Below are 17,275 nucleotides of genomic sequence, written 5' to 3'. Positions count from 1 at the left end.
TAGTATAGAAAACAGCTGTGCCTGAGGAGGGAGAGGGGGCCGCAAACCCTGAAACACCAATAGTATAGAAAACAGCTGTACCTGAGAGGGAGGACCTGAGAGGGAGGGGGGGGGGGGTTCTCTTATTCTCTTCTTTCCTCTCCTGGTCTCCTCTGGTGCTTCACCAGTTCTCTGGAGGATCTCTTATTCTCTTCTTTCCTCTCCTGGTCTCCTCTGGTGCTTCACCAGTTCTCTGGAGGTTCTCTCATTCTCTTCTTTCCTCTCTTGGTCTCCTCTGGTGCTGCACCAGTTCTCTGGAGGTTCTCTTATTCTCTTCTTTCCTCTCCTGGTCTCCTCTGGTGCTTCACCAGTTCTCTGGAGGTTCTCTTATTCTCTTCTTTCCTCTCCTGGTCTCCTCTGGTGCTTCACCAGTTCTCTGGAGGTTCTCTCATTCTCTTCTTTCCTTGTCTCCTCTGGTGCTTCACCAGTTCTCTGGAGGTTCTCTCATTCTCTTCTTTCCTCTCTTGGTCTCCTCTGGTGCTTCACCAGTTCTCTGGAGGTTCTCTCATTCTCTTCTTTCCTTGTCTCCTCTGGTGCTGCACCAGTTCTCTGGAGGTTCTCTTATTCTCTTCTTTCCTTGTCTCCTCTGGTGCTTCACCAATTCTCTGGAGGTTCTCTTATTCTCTTCTTTCCTCGTCTCCTCTGGTGCTGCACCAGTTCTCTGGAGGTTCTCTTATTCTCTTCTTTCCTCTCTTGGTCTCCTCTGGTGCTGCACCAGTTCTCTGGAGGTCCTCTTATTCTCTTCTTTCCTCTCCTGGTCTCCTCTGGTGCTGCACCAGTTCTCTGGAGGTTCTCTTATTCTCTTCTTTCCTCTCCTGGTCTCCTCTGGTGCTTCACCAGTTCTCTGGAGGTTCTCTTATTCTCTTCTTTCCTCGTCTCCTCTGGTGCTTCACCAGTTCTCTGGAGGATCTCTTATTCTCTTCTTTCCTCTCCTGGTCTCCTCTGGTGCTGCACCAGTTCTCTGGAGGTTCTCTTATTCTCTTCTTTCCTCTCCTGGTCTCCTCTGGTGCTGCACCAGTTCTCTGGAGGATCTCTTATTCTCTTCTTTCCTCTCCTGGTCTCCTCTGGTGCTGCACCAGTTCTCTGGAGGTTCTCTTATTCTCTTCTTTCCTCTCCTGGTCTCCTCTGGTGCTTCACCAGTTCTCTGGAGGTTCTCTCATTCTCTTCTTTCCTCTCCTGGTCTCCTCTGGTGCTTCACCAGTTCTCTGGAGGTTCTCTTATTCTCTTCTTTTCTCTCCTGGTCTCCTCTGGTGCTTCACCAGTTCTCTGGAGGTTCTCTCATTCTCTTCTTTCCTCTCCTGGTCTCCTCTGGTGCTGCACCAGTTCTCTGGAGGTTCTCTTATTCTCTTCTTTCCTCTCCTGGTCTCCTCTGGTGCTGCACCAGTTCTCTGGAGGTTCTCTTATTCTCTTCTTTCCTCTCTTGGTCTCCTCTGGTGCTGCACCAGTTCTCTGGAGGTTCTCTTATTCTCTTCTTTCCTCTCCTGGTCTCCTCTGGTGCTTCACCAGTTCTCTGGAGGTTCTCTCATTCTCTTCTTTCCTCTCCTGGTCTCCTCTGGTGCTTCACCAGTTCTCTGGAGGTTCTCTTATTCTCTTCTTTCCTCGTCTCCTCTGGTGCTTCACCAGTTCTCTGGAGGTTCTCCTCATTCTCTTCTTTCTCTCTTGGTCTCCTCTGGTGCTTTCACCAGTTCTCTGGAGGTTCTCTTTATTCTCTTCTTTCCTCTCTTGTCTCCTCTGTGCTGCACCAGTTCTCTGGAGGTTCTCTTATTCTCTTCTTTTCTCTCCTGGTCTCCTCTGGTGCTTCACCAGTTCTCTGGAGGTTCTCTCATTCTCTTCTTTCCTCATCCTGGTCTCCTCTGGTGCTGCACCAGTTCTCTGGAGGTTCTCTTATTCTCTTCTTTCCTCTCCTGGTCTCCTCTGGTGCTGCACCAGTTCTCTGGAGGTTCTCTTATTCTCTTCTTTCCTCTCTTGGTCTCCTCTGGTGCTGCAACCAGTTCTCTGGAGGTTCTCTTATTCTCTTCTTTCCTCTCCTGGTCTCCTCTGGTGCTTCGCCAGTTCTCTGGAGGTTTTCTTATTCTCTTCTTTCCTCTCCTGGTCTCCTCTGGTGCTGCACCAGTTCTCTGGAGGTTTTCTTATTCTCTTCTTTCCTCTCTTGGTCTCCTCTGGTGCTGCACCAGTTCTCTGGAGGATCTCTTATTCTCTTCTTTCCTCTCTTGGTCTCCTCTGGTGCTGCACCAGTTCTCTGGAGGTTTTCTTATTCTCTTCTTTCCTCGTCTCCTCTGGTGCTGCACCAGTTCCTCTGGAGGATCTCTTATTCCTTTTCCTCTCTTGGTCTCCTCTGGTGCTGCACCAGTTCTCTGGAGGTTCTCTTATTCTCTTCTTTCCTCGTCTCCTCTGGTGCTGCACCAGTTCTCTGGAGGTTCTCTTATTCTCTTCTTCCTTCGTCTCCTCTGGTGCCCGCACCAGTTCTCTGGAGGTTCTCTTATATCTCTTCTTTCCTCTCCTGGCCTCCTCTGGTGCTGCACCAGTTCTCTGGAGGATCTCTTATTCTCTCTTCTTTCCTCTCCTCGTCTCCTCTGGTGCTTCACCAGTTCTCTGGAGGTTTTCTTATGCTCTTCTTTCCTCTCCTGGTCTCCTCTGGTGCTGCACCAGTTCTCTGGAGGATCTCTTATTCTCTTCTTTCCCTCTCCTGGTCTCCTCTGGTGCTGCACCAGTTCTCTGGAGGTTTTCTTATTCTCTTCTTTCCTCTCCTGGTCTCCTCTGGTGCTGCACCAGTTCTCTGGAGGTTCTCTTATTCCTTTTCCTCTCCTGGTCTCCTCTGGTGCTTCACCAGTTCTCTGGAGGATCCGCTTATTCTCTTCTTTCCTCTCTTGGTGTCCTCTGGTGCTGCACCAGTTCTCTGGAGGATCTCTTATTCTCTTCTTTTCCTCTCTTGGTCTCCTCTGGTGCTTCACCAGTTCTCTGGAGGTTTTCTTATGCTCTTCGTTCCTCTCTTGGTCTCCTCTGGTGCTGCACCAGTTCTCTGGAGGTTCTCTTATTCTCTTCTTTCCTCTCCTGGCCTCCTCTGGTGCTGCACCAGTTCTCTGGAGGTTCTCTTATTCTCTTCTTTCCTCTCCTGGTCTCTCTCTGGTGCTGCACCAGTTCTCTGGAGGTTCTCTTATTCTCTTCTTTCCTGGTCTCCTCTGGTGCTGCCACCAGTTCTCTGGAGGTTTTCTTATTCTCTTCTTTCCTCTCCTGGTCTCCTCTGGTGCTGCACCAGTTCTCTTATTCTCTTCTTTCCTGGTCTCCTCTGGTGCTTCACCAGTTCTCTGGAGGATCTCTTATTCTCTTCTTTCCTCTCCTTGGTGTCCTCATGGTGCTGCACCAGTTCTCTGGAGGGATCTCTTATTCTCTTCTTTCCTCTCTTGGTCTCCTCTGGTGCTTCACCAGTTCTCTGGAGGTTCTCTTATGCTCTTCGTTCCTCTCTTGGTCTCCTCTGGTGCTGCACCAGTTCTCTGGAGGTTCTCTTATTCTCTTCTTTCCTCTCCTGGCCTCCTCTGGTGCTGCACCAGTTCTCTGGAGGTTCTCTTATTCTCTTCTTCCTCTCCTGGCCTCCTCTGGTGCTGCACCAGTTCTCTGAGGTTCTCTTATGCTCTTCGTTCCTCTCTCTTGGTCTCCTCTGGTGCTGCACCAGTTCTCTGGAGGTTCTCTTATTCTCTTCTTTCCTCTCCTGGCCTCCTCTGGTGCTGCACCAGTTCTCTGGAGGTTCTCTTATGCTCTTCGTTCCTCTCTTGGTCTCCTCTGGTGCTGCACCAGTTCTCTGGAGGTTCTCTTATTCTCTTCTTTCCTCTCCTGGTCTCCTCTGGTGCTGCACCAGTTCTCTGGAGGATCTCTTATTCTCTTCTTTCCTCTCCTGGTCTCCTCTGGTGCTGCACCAGTTCTCTGGAGGATCTCTTATTCTCTTCTTTCCTCTCCTGGTCTCCTCTGGTGCTGCCACCAGTTCTCTGGAGGATCTCTTATTCTCTTCTTTCCTCTCCTGGTCTTCTCTGGTGCTGCACCAGTTCTCTGGAGGTTCTCTCTTTTTGAGGACTCTGTTGATAAGAATTTAGCCTATGACATACGGTATTATTCTAAGGCTATGGTGAAATAACATGTACTTGGCGGTGTAGAATATCTCATCTTCAGACACTTGGTTGGAGAAGATTCCGGAGCCTGTAATTAAACATGTGAGAAGAGAAAACAGTAAGCAGCGATAATGAAGACACCATCAGTCTACAGGAAGATTTACACCCCATGTTGGCTGCTGTAAGGCATTAAAAGGCATATGAACACAGTATAGGGTGTACTCTGTATATATATATATATATATATATATATATCTCAATATGGTCGCACTTCCACAACATGCACCTTGATCTAATGCTTCTCAGCAAATGGAACTGTTTGAGTGGCATTGGGGCTGCTATGCCAGTTGGGTCGTTTCCCCTGTGGGCACTGGTCATGGGGCGGTGGTGGTCACCACCGAGTGTTGCGCCATTTTATGCTAGGGATTCAAGGGACCCGGTACTTACAGGTGGCCATGATGTGGCTAGTGGGCTTGCACCTCGTGATCATAAAGTACAATAACGACCTGTTAGTTGCTGAGAAGCCTTGGATCAAGGCGCATGTTGTGAATGTGTGACCAGGTCAGTTTTTCTCAAGTTGATTTTAGATATCTATCTATCTATAAAAAACAAATAGATGCAGCACACCACAGCTTGAAAATCACGGTGCAAGGTTTATTCCATAGTGTATTCCAATAGACAACTTTTCACCAGCCTCACACTTGGCTTTTTTCAAGTTATATATATATATATTCACACACACAGTAGTAGGGTGTACAGTGCATATATACACAGTATAGGGTGTACAGTGCGTATACGCAGTATAGGGTGTACAGTGCGTATACGCAGTATAGGGTGTACAGTGCGTATATACATATAACGTCTCCTCTCTGACGCCTTCCATATAACACACGTCTCCTCTCTGCCGCCCTCCATATAACAGGTCTTCTCTCAGTTTCTCCCAGATTAGGTAGGGAAATACACCCTTTTAGTGCCTTACTATCACAACTGTGTGTCACACTCTCACCTGGAGGGTCTCACTCTCATCTGGAGGGTCTCACTCTCCCCTGGAGGGTCTCTCCATCACCTGGAGGGTCTCACTCTCCCCTGGAGGGTCCCACTCTCCCCTGGAGGGTCTCTCCATCACCTGGAGGGTCTCACTCTCCCCTGGAGGGTCTCACTCTCCCCTGGAGGGTCTCTCCATCACCTGGAGAGTCTCACTCTCACCTTGAGGGTCTCTCCATCACCTGGAGAGTCTCACTCTCACCTTGAGGGTCTCTCCATCGCCTGGAGCGTCTCTCCGTTGCCTGGAGGGTCTCACCCATCGCCTGGAGGGTCTCTCCATCACCTGGAGGGTCTCACTCTCCCCTGGAGGGTCTCACTCTTCCCTGGGGGGTCTCTCCATCACCTGGAGGGTCTCACTCTCACCTGGAGGGTCTCCCCATCACCTGGAGGATCTCTCCATCATCTGGAGGGTCTCACTCTCACCTGGAGGGTCTCTCCATCACCTGGAGGGTCTCACTCTCTCCCCTGGAGGGTCTCTCCATCACCTGGAGGGTCTCCCCCATCACCTGGAGGATCTCTCCATCATCTGGAGGGTCTCACTCTCACCTGGAGGGTCTCTCCATCACCTGGAGGGTCTCACCATCACCTGGAGGGTCTCACTCTCCCCTGGAGGGTCTCTCCATCACCTGGAGGGTCTCCCCATCACCTGGAGGATCTCTCCATCATCTGGAGGATCTCACTCTCACCTGGAGGGTCTCTCCATCACCTGGAGGGTCTCACCATCACCTGGAGGGTCTCTCCATCACCTGGAGGGTCTCCCCATCACCTGGAGGATCTCTCCATCATCTGGAGGATCTCACTCTCACCTGGAGGGTCTCTCCATCACCTGGAGGGTTTGTGCTGTCTCTTCCCAGCAGTTAATCCCTAAATAACTGCGCTGTCTGTATAATTATAGTTTTTACAACTGGAGAAGAGATGATGGTGAGTGTACGTCTCCACCATATAATTATCTGAGGTTAGAACCCTGCCCCCTACAGGGAGGAGGAGGAAGGGCAGTACTGTTATATGGGACAAAGGCAGGGGCACAAAAAGTAGTCATGGGGAGGTGTGAGGTGGGGAGGAGTCATGGGGAGGTGTGAGGTGGGGGAGGAGTCATGGGGAGCTGAGGGGAGGAGTCATGGTGAGGTGGGGAGGAGTCATGAGTGAGGTGGGAGGAGGAGTCATGGGAGGTGGCATGGGGAGGGAGGAGTCATGGGGAGGTGTGGGAGGAGTCATGGGACGGTGTGGGAGGAGTAATGGGAGGAGGCGTGTGGAGGTGTGAAGTGGGAAGAAGTTAGGGGGAGGAGTCAAGGGAGGTCTGAGGTGGGGAGGAGTCATGTGGGAAGTGTCAGGTGGGGGAGGAGTCATGGGGAAGTGTGAGGGGTAGGAGGAGGAGTCATGGGGAACTGTGAGGTGGGGGAAGGAGTCATGGAAAAGTGTAAGGTGGGGAGGAGTCATGGGGAACTGTGAGGTGGAGGGGAGGAGTCATGGAAGTGTGAGGTGGGGGAGGAGTCATGGGGAGAGTATGAGGTGGGGGGAGGAGGATCATGGGGAAGTATGAGGTGGGGGGAGGAGTCATGGGAGGTGTGAGGGGAGTCATGGGGAAATGTGAGGGGAGGAGTCATGAGGAAGTGTGAGGGGAGGAGGAGTCATGGGGAAGTGTGAGGTGGGGGGGAGGAGTCATGGGAAGTGTGAGGGGAGGAGTCATGGGGAAGTGTGAGGGGAGGAGGAGTCATGGGGAAGTGTGAGGTGGGGGGGAGGAGTCATGGGTAAGGGGGGGGGAGGAGTCATGGGGAAGTGGGGGGGAGGAGTAATGGGGAAGTGGTGAGGTGGGGGAGGATTCATGGGGAAGTGTGAGGTGGGGGGGAGGAGTCATGGGGAAGTATGAGGGGGAGGAGGAGTCATGGGGAAGTGTGAGGTGGGGGGAGGAGTCAAGGGGAAGTGTGAGGTGGGGGAGGAGTCATGGGGAAGTGTGAGGGGAGGAGGAGTCATGGGGAAGTGTGAGTTGGGGGGAGGAGTCATGGGGAGGAGGTTGGGAGAGAAGAAGATACCCCCCAGCCCTGTGCTCTTTCTATATATACCCCCCAGTCCTGTGCTCCCTCTATATATACCCCCCAGTCCTGTGCTCCCCTCTATATATACCCCTCCAGCCCTGTGCTCCCTCATCAACCCCCCCCAGTCCTGTGCTCCCTCTATAATATACCCCCCAGTCCTGTGCTCCCTCTATATATACCCCCCAGTCCTGTGCTCCCTCTATATATACCCCCCAGTCCTGTGCTCCCCTCTATATATACCCCCCAGTCCTGTGCTCCCTCTATATATACCCCCCAGTCCTGTGCTCCCTCTATATATACCCCCCAGTCCTGTGCTCCCTCTATATATACCCCCCAGTCCTGTGCTCCCTCTATATATACCCCCCAGTCCTGTGCTCCCTCTATATATACCCCCCAGGCCTGTGCTCCCTCTATATATACCCCCCAGTCCTGTGCTCCCTCTATATATACCCCCCAGTCCTGTGCTCCCTCTATATATACCCCCCAGTCCTGTGCTCCCTCTATATATACCCCCAGTCCTGTGCTCCCTCTATATATACCCCCCCAGTCCTGTGCTCCCTCTATATATACCCCCCAGGCCTGTGCTCCTCTATATATACCTCCCAGTCCTGTGCTCCCTCTATATATACCCCCCCCCCAGCCCTGTGCTCCTCTATATATACCCCCCAGCCCTGTGCTCCTCTATATATACCCCCCCAGTACTGTGCTCCTCTATATATACCCCCCCAGGCTCCTCTATATATACCCCCCCAGTACTGTGCTCCCTCTATATATACCCCCCAGCCCTGTGCTCCTCTATACATACCCCCCCCAGCCCTGTGCTCCTCTATATATACCTCCCAGACCTGTGCTCCCTCTATATATACCTCCCAGTCCTGTGCTCCCTCTATATATACCCCCCCAGCCCTGTGCTCCTCTATATATACCCCCCAGTCCTGTGCTCCTCTATATATACCCCCCCAGTCCTGTGCTCCCTCTATATATACCCCCCCAGTACTGTGCTCCCTCTATATATACCCCCCAGCCCTGTGCTCCTCTATATATACCTCCCAGTCCTGTGCTCCCTCTATATATACCTCCCAGTCCTGTGCTCCCTCTATATATACCTCCCAGTCCTGTGCTCCCTCTATATATACCCCCCCAGCCCTGTGCTCCCTCTATATATACCCCCCAGTCCTGTGCTCCTCTATATATACCCCCCAGTACTGTGCTCCCTCTATATATACCCCCCAGCCCTGTGTGAAGCGGGGAGGAGTCATGGGGAGGTGTGAGGCAGCAGTCGGGTTTGTATCATTGCTCAGTTCTGGAGCCGGAGTCCCAGGGAGGAGGACGGGAGAGAAGGAGAAGAGCAGCGACTGCTGGAGCAAATAGCACCATATTTACCCCTCTATATACCCCCCAGCCCTGTGCTCCCTCTATATACCCCCTCAAGTCCTGATCCCTTCTAAATAAACCACATAGCCCTGTACACCGCTATATACCCCCATCTTTGTGCCCCTATGTATACCTCTTATAGTTCTGTGGTATATAGCAATATAGGGTTTAAGTTCAGTCTGGGAGTCACCACCTGGTCGCTGTCCTTACCCCACGGTGACATCATCATCTGCCATACATGCCAACCACCTCCCTCTAGATCCTATGCCATAACCCAGAGCTGACAGGACACTGCGCCCAGCACCCTCTCCTGCCCGAGACACTGCGCCCAGCACCCTCACCTGCCCGGGACACTGCGCCCAGCACCCTCTCCTGCCCGGGACACTGCGCCCAGCACCCTCTCCTGCCCAAGACACTGTGCCCAGCACCCTCTCCTGCCCAAGACACTGTGCCCAGCACCCTCAGCTGCCCGGGTCACTGCGCCCAGCACCCTCACCTGCCCGGGACACTGCGCCCAGCACCCTCTCCTGCCCGGGACACTGCGCCCAGCACCCTCTCCTGCCCGGGACACTGCGCCCAGCACCCTCTCCTGCCCGGGACACTGCGCCCAGCACCCTCACCTGCCCGGGACACTGCGCCCAGCACCCTCTCCTGCCCGGGACACTGCGCCCAGCACCCTCTCCTGCCCAAGACACTGTGCCCAGCACCCTCTCCTGCCCAAGACACTGTGCCCAGCACCCTCAGCTGCCCGGGTCACTGCGCCCAGCACCCTCACCTGCCCGGGACACTGCGCCCAGCACCCTCTCCTGCCCAAGACACTGTGCCCAGCACCCTCAGCTGCCCGGGTCACTGCGCCCAGCACCCTCAGCTGCCCAGGTCACTGCACCCTGTCACCCATCTAGGACTCTGCACCCAGCACTGTCACCCATCTAGGACTCTGCGTCTAGCACTGTCACCTGTCCAGGACTCTGAACCCAGCAGGGTCACCCATCTAGAACGGTGCAGGAGGTATCGATTCACTTTCAGTACCCCTTGCTGGCATGTTTCTCCTCCGCAGGGGTCGTCTGCTGGTGGTCCTAGCACTGTCCGCTCTCCTCGGGGCGGATATTTACTTCCACCTGTGGCCAGAGATCCAGATTCGGCTCAGCTGTGACTGTGAGGACCCTGCTCCCCGTGTGGAGAAGACCACCCGCCCCGGCACCACCGCCACCCACTACAGCGGCTCTAAACTGCAGCACCTATTCTCTCACCATCTGTACCAGGCACCAGCCACCAAATCACCGGCCCAGGACCTGCTGCTCAACGCCCACGAGACCATCCGCAGCCACAGGAAGAGGGTGACCAGCTTCAACCGGTAAGATGGGGGCCCCTGTGTATAAAAGAGGCAGGAAGGGATCAAAAATCCCCTCAGATGAAATCCAAGATCTGACTACAATGAGTAATGAGGGGAGGAGGGGAACCAGGAGAGCTCACCCCGGCCTCCAATACACAGCTCACCCCGGCCTCCAATACACAGCTCACCCCGGCCTCCAATACACAGCTCACCCCGGCCTCCAATACACAGCTCATCCCAGCCTCTAATACACAGCTCCTTTGAGTGAGCAGTGTATTAGAGGCCGGGGTGAGCTGGGTATTGGAGGCCGGGGTGAGCTGTGTATTGGAGGCCGGGGTGAGCTGTGTATTGGAGGCCGGGGTGAGCTGTGTATTGGAGGCCGGGGTGAGCTGTGTATTGGAGGCCGGGGTGAGCTGTGTATTGGAGGCCGGGGTGAGCTGTGTATTGGAGGCCGGGGTGAGCTGTGTATTGGAGGCCGGGGTGAGCTGTGTATTGGAGGCCGGGGTGAGCTGTGTATTGGAGGCCGGGGTGAGCTGTGTATTGGAGGCCGGGGTGAGCTGTGTATTGGAGGCCGGGGTGAGCTGTGTATTGGAGGCCGGGGTGAGCTGTGTATTGGAGGCCGGGGTGAGCTGTGTATTGGAGGCCGGGGTGAGCTGTGTATTGGAGGCCGGGGTGAGCTGTGTATTGGAGGCCGGGGTGAGCTGTGTATTGGAGGCCGGGGTGAGCTGTGTATTGGAGGCCGGGGTGAGCTGTGTATTGGAGGCCGGGGTGAGCTGTGTATTGGAGGCCGGGGTGAGCTGTGTATTGGAGGCCGGGGTGAGCAGGGTATTGGAGGCCGGGGTGAGCAGGGTATTGGAGGCCGGGGTGAGCAGGGTATTGGAGGCCGGGGTGAGCTGTGTATTGGAGGCCGGGGTGAGCTGTGTATTGGAGGCCGGGGTGAGCTGGGTATTGGAGGCCGGGGTGAGCTGGGTATTGGAGGCCGGGGTGAGCTGGGTATTGGAGGCCGGGGTGAGCTGTGTATTGGAGGCCGGGGTGAGCTGTGTATTGGAGGCCGGGGTGAGCTGTGTATTGGAGGCCGGGGTGAGCTGTGTATTGGAGGCCGGGGTGAGCTGTGTATTGGAGGCCGGGGTGAGCTGTGTATTGGAGGCCGGGGTGAGCTGTGTATTGGAGGCCGGGGTGAGCTGTGTATTGGAGGCCGGGGTGAGCTGTGTATTGGAGGCCGGGGTGAGCTGTGTATTGGAGGCCGGGGTGAGCTGTGTATTGGAGGCCGGGGTGAGCTGTGTATTGGAGGCCGGGGTGAGCTGTGTATTGGAGGCCGGGGTGAGCTGTGTATTGGAGGCCGGGGTGAGCAGGGTATTGGAGGCCGGGGTGAGCTGTGTATTGGAGGCCGGGGTGAGCTGTGTATTGGAGGCCGGGGTGAGCTGTGTATTGGAGGCCGGGGTGAGCTGTGTATTGGAGGCCGGGGTGAGCTGTGTATTGGAGGCCGGGGTGAGCCGGGTATTGGAGGCCGGGGTGAGCCGGGTATTGGAGGCCGGGGTGAGCCGTGTATTGGAGGCCGGGGTGAGCCGTGTATTGGAGGCCGGGGTGAGCCGTGTATTGGAGGCCGGGGTGAGCCGTGTATTGGAGGCCGGGGTGAGCCGTGTATTGGAGGCCGGGGTGAGCCGTGTATTGGAGGCCGGGGTGAGCCGTGTATTGGAGGCCGGGGTGAGCCGTGTATTGGAGGCCGGGGTGAGCCGTGTATTGGAGGCCGGGGTGAGCTGTGTATTGGAGGCCGGGGTGAGCTGTGTATTGGAGGCCGGGGTGAGCTGTGTATTGGAGGCCGGGGTGAGCTGTGTATTGGAGGCCGGGGTGAGCTGTGTATTGGAGGCCGGGGTGAGCTGTGTATTGGAGGCCGGGGTGAGCTGTGTATTGGAGGCCGGGGTGAGCTGTGTATTGGAGGCCGGGGTGAGCTGGGTATTGGAGGCCGGGGTGAGCTGGGTATTGGAGGCCGGGGTGAGCTGTGTATTGGAGGCCGGGGTGAGCTGTGTATTGGAGGCCGGGGTGAGCTGTGTATTGGAGGCCGGGGTGAGCTGTGTATTGGAGGCCGGGGTGAGCTGTGTATTGGAGGCCGGGGTGAGCTGTGTATTGGAGGCCGGGGTGAGCTGTGTATTGGAGGCCGGGGTGAGCTGGGTATTGGAGGCCGGGGTGAGCTGTGTATTGGAGGCCGGGGTGAGCTGTGTATTGGAGGCCGGGGTGAGCTGTGTATTGGAGGCCGGGGTGAGCTGGGTATTGGAGGCCGGGGTGAGCTGTGTATTGGAGGCCGGGGTGAGCTGTGTATTGGAGGCCGGGGTGAGCAGGGTATTGGAGGCCGGGGTGAGCAGGGTATTGGAGGCCGGGGTGAGCTGTGTATTGGAGGCCGGGGTGAGCTGTGTATTGGAGGCCGGGGTGAGCTGTGTATTGGAGGCCGGGGTGAGCTGTGTATTGGAGGCTGGGGTGAGCTGTGTATTGGAGGCCGGGGTGAGCTGTGTATTGGAGGCCGGGGTGAGCTGTGTATTGGAGGCCGGGGTGAGCTGTGTATTGGAGGCCGGGTGAGCTGTGTATTGGAGGCCGGGGTGAGCTGTGTATTGGAGGCCGGGTGAGCTGTGTATTGGAGGCCGGGGTGAGCTGTGTATTGGAGGCTGGGGTGAGCTGTGTATTGGAGGCCGGGGTGAGCTGTGTATTGGAGGCCGGGGTGAGCTGTGTATTGGAGGCCGGGGTGAGCTGTGTATTGGAGGCCGGGGTGAGCTGTGTATTGGAGGCCGGGGTGAGCTGTGTATTGGAGGCCGGGGTGAGCTGTGTATTGGAGGCCGGGGTGAGCTGTGTATTGGAGGCCGGGGTGAGCTGTGTATTGGAGGCCGGGGTGAGCTGTGTATTGGAGGCCGGGGTGAGCTGTGTATTGGAGGCCGGGGTGAGCTGTGTATTGGAGGCCGGGGTGAGCTGTGTATTGGAGGCCGGGGTGAGCTGTGTATTGGAGGCCGGGGTGAGCAGGGTATTGGAGGCCGGGGTGAGCAGGGTATTGGAGGCCGGGGTGAGCTGTGTATTGGAGGCCGGGGTGAGCTGTGTATTGGAGGCCGGGGTGAGCTGGGTATTGGAGGCCGGGGTGAGCTGGGTATTGGAGGCCGGGGTGAGCTGGGTATTGGAGGCCGGGGTGAGCTGTGTATTGGAGGCCGGGGTGAGCTGTGTATTGGAGGCCGGGGTGAGCTGTGTATTGGAGGCCGGGGTGAGCAGGGTATTGGAGGCCGGGGTGAGCAGGGTATTGGAGGCCGGGGTGAGCTGTGTATTGGAGGCCGGGGTGAGCTGTGTATTGGAGGCCGGGGTGAGCTGTGTATTGGAGGCCGGGGTGAGCTGTGTATTGGAGGCTGGGGTGAGCTGTGTATTGGAGGCCGGGGTGAGCTGTGTATTGGAGGCCGGGGTGAGCTGTGTATTGGAGGCCGGGGTGAGCTGTGTATTGGAGGCCGGGTGAGCTGTGTATTGGAGGCCGGGGTGAGCTGTGTATTGGAGGCCGGGTGAGCTGTGTATTGGAGGCCGGGGTGAGCTGTGTATTGGAGGCTGGGGTGAGCTGTGTATTGGAGGCCGGGGTGAGCTGTGTATTGGAGGCCGGGGTGAGCTGTGTATTGGAGGCCGGGGTGAGCTGTGTATTGGAGGCCGGGGTGAGCTGTGTATTGGAGGCCGGGGTGAGCTGTGTATTGGAGGCTGGGGTGAGCTGTGTATTGGAGGCCGGGGTGAGCTGTGTATTGGAGGCCGGGGTGAGCTGTGTATTGGAGGCCGGGGTGAGCTGTGTATTGGAGGCCGGGTGAGCTGTGTATTGGAGGCCGGGGTGAGCTGTGTATTGGAGGCTGGGGTGAGCTGTGTATTGGAGGCCGGGGTGAGCTGTGTATTGGAGGCCGGGGTGAGCTGTGTATTGGAGGCCGGGGTGAGCTGTGTATTGGAGGCCGGGGTGAGCTGTGTATTGGAGGCTGGGGTGAGCTGTGTATTGGAGGCTGGGGTGAGCTGTGTATTGGAGGCCGGGGTGAGCTGTGTATTGGAGGCCGGGGTGAGCTGTGTATTGGAGGCCGGGGTGAGCTGTGTATTGGAGGCCGGGGTGAGCTGTGTATTGGAGGCTGGGGTGAGCTCTCATGGTTTCCCCTCCTCCCCTCATTACTCATTGTAGTCAGATCTTGGATTTCATCTGAGGGGATTTTTGATGACGAATCTTCCCGGAACATGTGAATCTTCTGGAGGACGCGGCCCGGATCCTGCAGGGTTAACCCTAACTTGCACTGTTTATCTAAGGATCTTCTGTTTACTATTTCATCAACTCTAAGGAAACGCCAAAAGTTACTGGGGAGGGTATGTAGCCTGGATGACAGGTGAGAGCGGCAGGTGAGTGCCAACCCTAACCCAGCACTGCCCACTGATCTGCCAAGTGAGCACTTACCCACCGATCTACTATTTAGTCACCATTCTTAAGACCATTTTACAGGGGCCAAAGTTTTCCCAAATCCCTTTTCTGGACTGGACATGCACCCCTCTCTCCTGTAGCGGGGGCTCCTGTCTGGACATGCACCCCTCTCTGTCGTAGCAGGGGCTCCTGTCTGGACATGCACCCCTCTCTGTCGTAGCAGGGGCTCCTGTCTGGACATGCACCCCTCTCTGTCGTAGCAGGGGCTCCTGTCTGGACATGCACCCCTCTCTGTCGTAGCAGGGGCTCCTGTCTGGACATACATCCCTCTCTCGTAGCGGGGGGGGGGGGGGGGGGGGGGTGGGCTCCTGTCTGGACATGCACCCCTCTCTGTCGTAGCAGGGGCTCCTGTCTGGACATACATCCCTCTCTCGTAGCGGGGGGGGGGGGGGGCTCCTGTCTGGACATGCACCCCTCTCTCCTGTAGCGGGGGCTCCTGTCTGGACATGCACCCCTCTCTGTCGTAGCAGGGGCTCCTGTCTGGACATGCACCCCTCTCTCTTGAAGCGGGGGCTCCTGTCTAGACATGCACCTCTCTCCTGTAGTGGGGGCTCCTGTCTGGACATGCACCCCTCTCTCCTGTAGTGGGGGCTCCTGTCTGGACATACATCCCTCTCTCGTAGCGGGGGGGGGGGGGGGCTCCTGTCTGGACATGCACCCCTCTCTCCTGTAGCGGGGGCTCCTGTCTGGACATGCACCCCTCTCTGTCGTAGCAGGGGCTCCTGTCTGGACATGCACCCCTCTCTGTCGTAGCAGGGGCTCCTGTCTGGACATACATCCCTCTCTCGTAGCGGGGGGGGGGGGGGGGCTCCTGTCTGGACATGCACCCCTCTCTGTCGTAGCAGGGGCTCCTGTCTGGACATACATCCCTCTCTCGTAGCGGGGGGGGGGGGGGGGGGGCTCCTGTCTGGACATGCACCCCTCTCTCCTGTAGCGGGGGCTCCTGTCTGGACATGCACCCCTCTCTGTCGTAGCAGGGGCTCCTGTCTGGACATGCACCCCTCTCTCTTGAAGCGGGGGCTCCTGTCTAGACATGCACCTCTCTCCTGTAGTGGGGGCTCCTGTCTGGACATACATCCCTCTCTCGTAGCGGGGGGGGGGGGGGGGGGGGGGCTCCTGTCTGGACATGCACCCCTCTCTTGTAGCAGGGGCTCCTGTCTGGAAATGCACCTCTCGTAGCGGGGGCTCCTGTCTGGACATGCACCCCCCTATCTTGTAGCAGGGGCTCCTGTCTGGACATGCACCCCTCTCTCTTGAAGTGGGGGCTCCTGTTCTGGACATGCACCTCTCTCCTGTAGTGGGGGCTCCTGTCTGGACATACATCCCTCTCTCGTAGCGGGGGGGGGGGGGGGGGCTCCTGTCTGGACGTGCACCCCTCTCTTGTAGCAGGGGCTCCTGTCTGGAAATGCACCTCTCGTAGCGGGGGCTCCTGTCTGGACATGCACCCCTCTATCTTGTAGCGGAGGCTCCTGTCTGGACATGCACCCCTCTCTCGTAGCAGGGGCACCTGTCTGGACATGCACCTCTCTTCTGTAGCAGGGGCTCCTGTCTGTAAATGCACCCCTATCTTGTAGCGGGGGCTCCTGACTGGACATACATCCCTCTCTCGTAGCGCGGGGGGGGCTCCTGTCTGGACATGCACCCCTCCCTCTTGTAGCGGGAGCTCCTGTCTGGAAATGCACCCCTCTCTTGTAGCAGGGGCTCCTGTCTGGAAATGCACCCCTCTCTCTTGTAGCGGGGCTCCTGTCTGGAAATGCACCCCTCTCTTGTAGTGGGGGCTCCTGTCTGGAAATGCACCCCTCTCTCGTAGTGGGGGCTCCTGTCTAGAAATGCACCCCTCTCTTGTAGTGGGGGCTCCTGTCTGGAAATGCACCCCTCTCTCGTAGTGGGGGCTCCTGTCTAGAAATGCACCCCTCTCTTGTAGTGGGGGCTCCTGTCTGGAAATGCACCCCTCTCGTAGTGGGAGCTCCTGTCTGGAAATGCACCCCTCTCTTGTAGCAGGGGCTCCTGTCTGGAAATGCACCCCTCTCTTGTAGCGGGGGCTCCTGTCTGGAAATGCACCCCTCTCTTGTAGCGGGGGCTCCTGTCTGGAAATGCACCCCTCTCTTGTAGCGGGGGCTCCTGTCTGGAAATGCACCCCTCTCTTGTAGCAGGGGCTCCTGTCTGGACATGCACCCCTCTCTCTTGTAGCGGGGGCTCCTGTCTGGAAATGCACCCCTCTCTCTTGTAGCGGGGGCTCCTGTCTGGAAATGCACCCCTCTCTTGTAGCGGGGGCTCCTGTCTGGAAATGCACCCCTCTCTTGTAGCGGGGGCTCCTGTCTGGAAATGCACCCCTCTCTTGTAGCGGGGGCTCCTGTCTGGAAATGCACCCCTCTCTTGTAGCGGGGGCTCCTGTCTGGAAATGCACCCCTCTCTTGTAGCGGGGGCTCCTGTCTGGAAATGCACCCCTCTCTTGTAGCGGGGGCTCCTGTCTGGAAATGCACCCCTCTCTTGTAGCGGGGGCTCCTGTCTGGAAATGCACCCCTCTCTTGTAGCGGGGGCTCCTGTCTGGAAATGCACCCCTCTCTTGTAGCGGGGGCTCCTGTCTGGAAATGCACCCCTCTCTTGTAGCGGGGGCTCCTGTCTGGAAATGCACCCCTCTCTTGTAGCGGGGGCTCCTGTCTGGAAACGCACCCAACTCTGTTGTGGGGTAGATTAGGGGGGAATCTATTTTCTGGCTGTACACCAGTCTCCTGCCGCTGCCAGTAACACATAGTTTAGGGAATTCCTCATTGTTCTCTGGATCTCCTGACCCTTCAGCTGCCGGTCTGGATCTGGGTGAGAGGGATTCGTGAGGGATGAGAGCTTTTAACCATTTGTAGTGTAGTGCCCAGTGCATCAAGGGTTCACACAT

The 17,275-nt window shown here is 56.8% G+C and overlaps 1 protein-coding gene across 2 annotated transcripts in view; it reads left to right on the top strand.

Moving 5' to 3' along the window:
• The first annotated feature begins 9,630 nt into the window (after positions 1-9,630).
• The window catches only part of LOC130299926 (pseudokinase FAM20A-like), a 52,728-nt gene continuing 45,083 nt past the window's right edge, over positions 9,631-17,275 (top strand). The window contains exon 1 of one of the 2 annotated variants that reach the window (XM_056551504.1): positions 9,631-9,944. In XM_056551504.1, the coding sequence (XP_056407479.1) occupies positions 9,631-9,944 (314 nt within the window). Of the gene's footprint in view, positions 9,945-14,190; positions 14,304-17,275 lie in introns of those variants that run through there. The other variant, XM_056551505.1, reaches the window with a different exon arrangement.

This window comes from Hyla sarda, unplaced genomic scaffold, assembly GCF_029499605.1.
Source record: "Hyla sarda isolate aHylSar1 unplaced genomic scaffold, aHylSar1.hap1 scaffold_1068, whole genome shotgun sequence".
NCBI lineage: Eukaryota > Metazoa > Chordata > Amphibia > Anura > Hylidae > Hyla > Hyla sarda.
The sequence above is the reverse complement of the archived record's forward strand: the minus strand, read 5'-3'. Positions and strand labels throughout refer to the sequence as shown.